This window comes from Arachis duranensis, chromosome 3, assembly GCF_000817695.3.
Source record: "Arachis duranensis cultivar V14167 chromosome 3, aradu.V14167.gnm2.J7QH, whole genome shotgun sequence".
Taxonomy (NCBI): domain Eukaryota; kingdom Viridiplantae; phylum Streptophyta; class Magnoliopsida; order Fabales; family Fabaceae; genus Arachis; species Arachis duranensis.
The window spans coordinates 131,483,092-131,483,396 of record NC_029774.3 but is presented as its reverse complement, the minus strand read 5'-3'; the positions used below and the strand labels follow the sequence as shown (position 1 = coordinate 131,483,396).

The 305-nt window shown below is 39.3% G+C and overlaps 1 protein-coding gene across 5 annotated transcripts in view; it reads right to left on the bottom strand.

Annotated features, from left to right (window-relative positions):
- Positions 1–305, bottom strand: part of LOC107482089 (uncharacterized) — a 4,641-nt gene that overhangs the window by 2,652 nt on the left and 1,684 nt on the right. For all 5 annotated transcript variants that reach the window (XM_052258889.1, XM_052258890.1, XM_021139448.2 and 2 more), the window contains exon 5: positions 72–140. In XM_052258889.1, coding sequence (XP_052114849.1) covers positions 72–140 — 69 coding nt within the window. The remainder of the gene's footprint in view (positions 1–71; positions 141–305) is intronic.

Genomic DNA, 305 nt, shown 5'->3' with positions numbered 1-305 from the left:
GGTCTAAAAGGTAAGTTTGTAGAAATCGAACAAAGAATATGAATCAAACACCACTGAGTCATAAAGATTACCTTTCCATTCCAAGTAACGAAAGGGTTGAAATGTACTCCCACACCAACTCTATCTGCAACATTTGTAATCTTACACATTGCATAAACAACAGCATCAGATGTCATCATTTACAACCCAAGTGAGTGATGGGAAACCACAAAGACAAAATTTCCGAAGGTATTTACACACACACACACACACAGAGAGAGAGAGAGAGAGAGAGAGAGAGAGAGAGAGAGAGAGAGAGAGAGAGA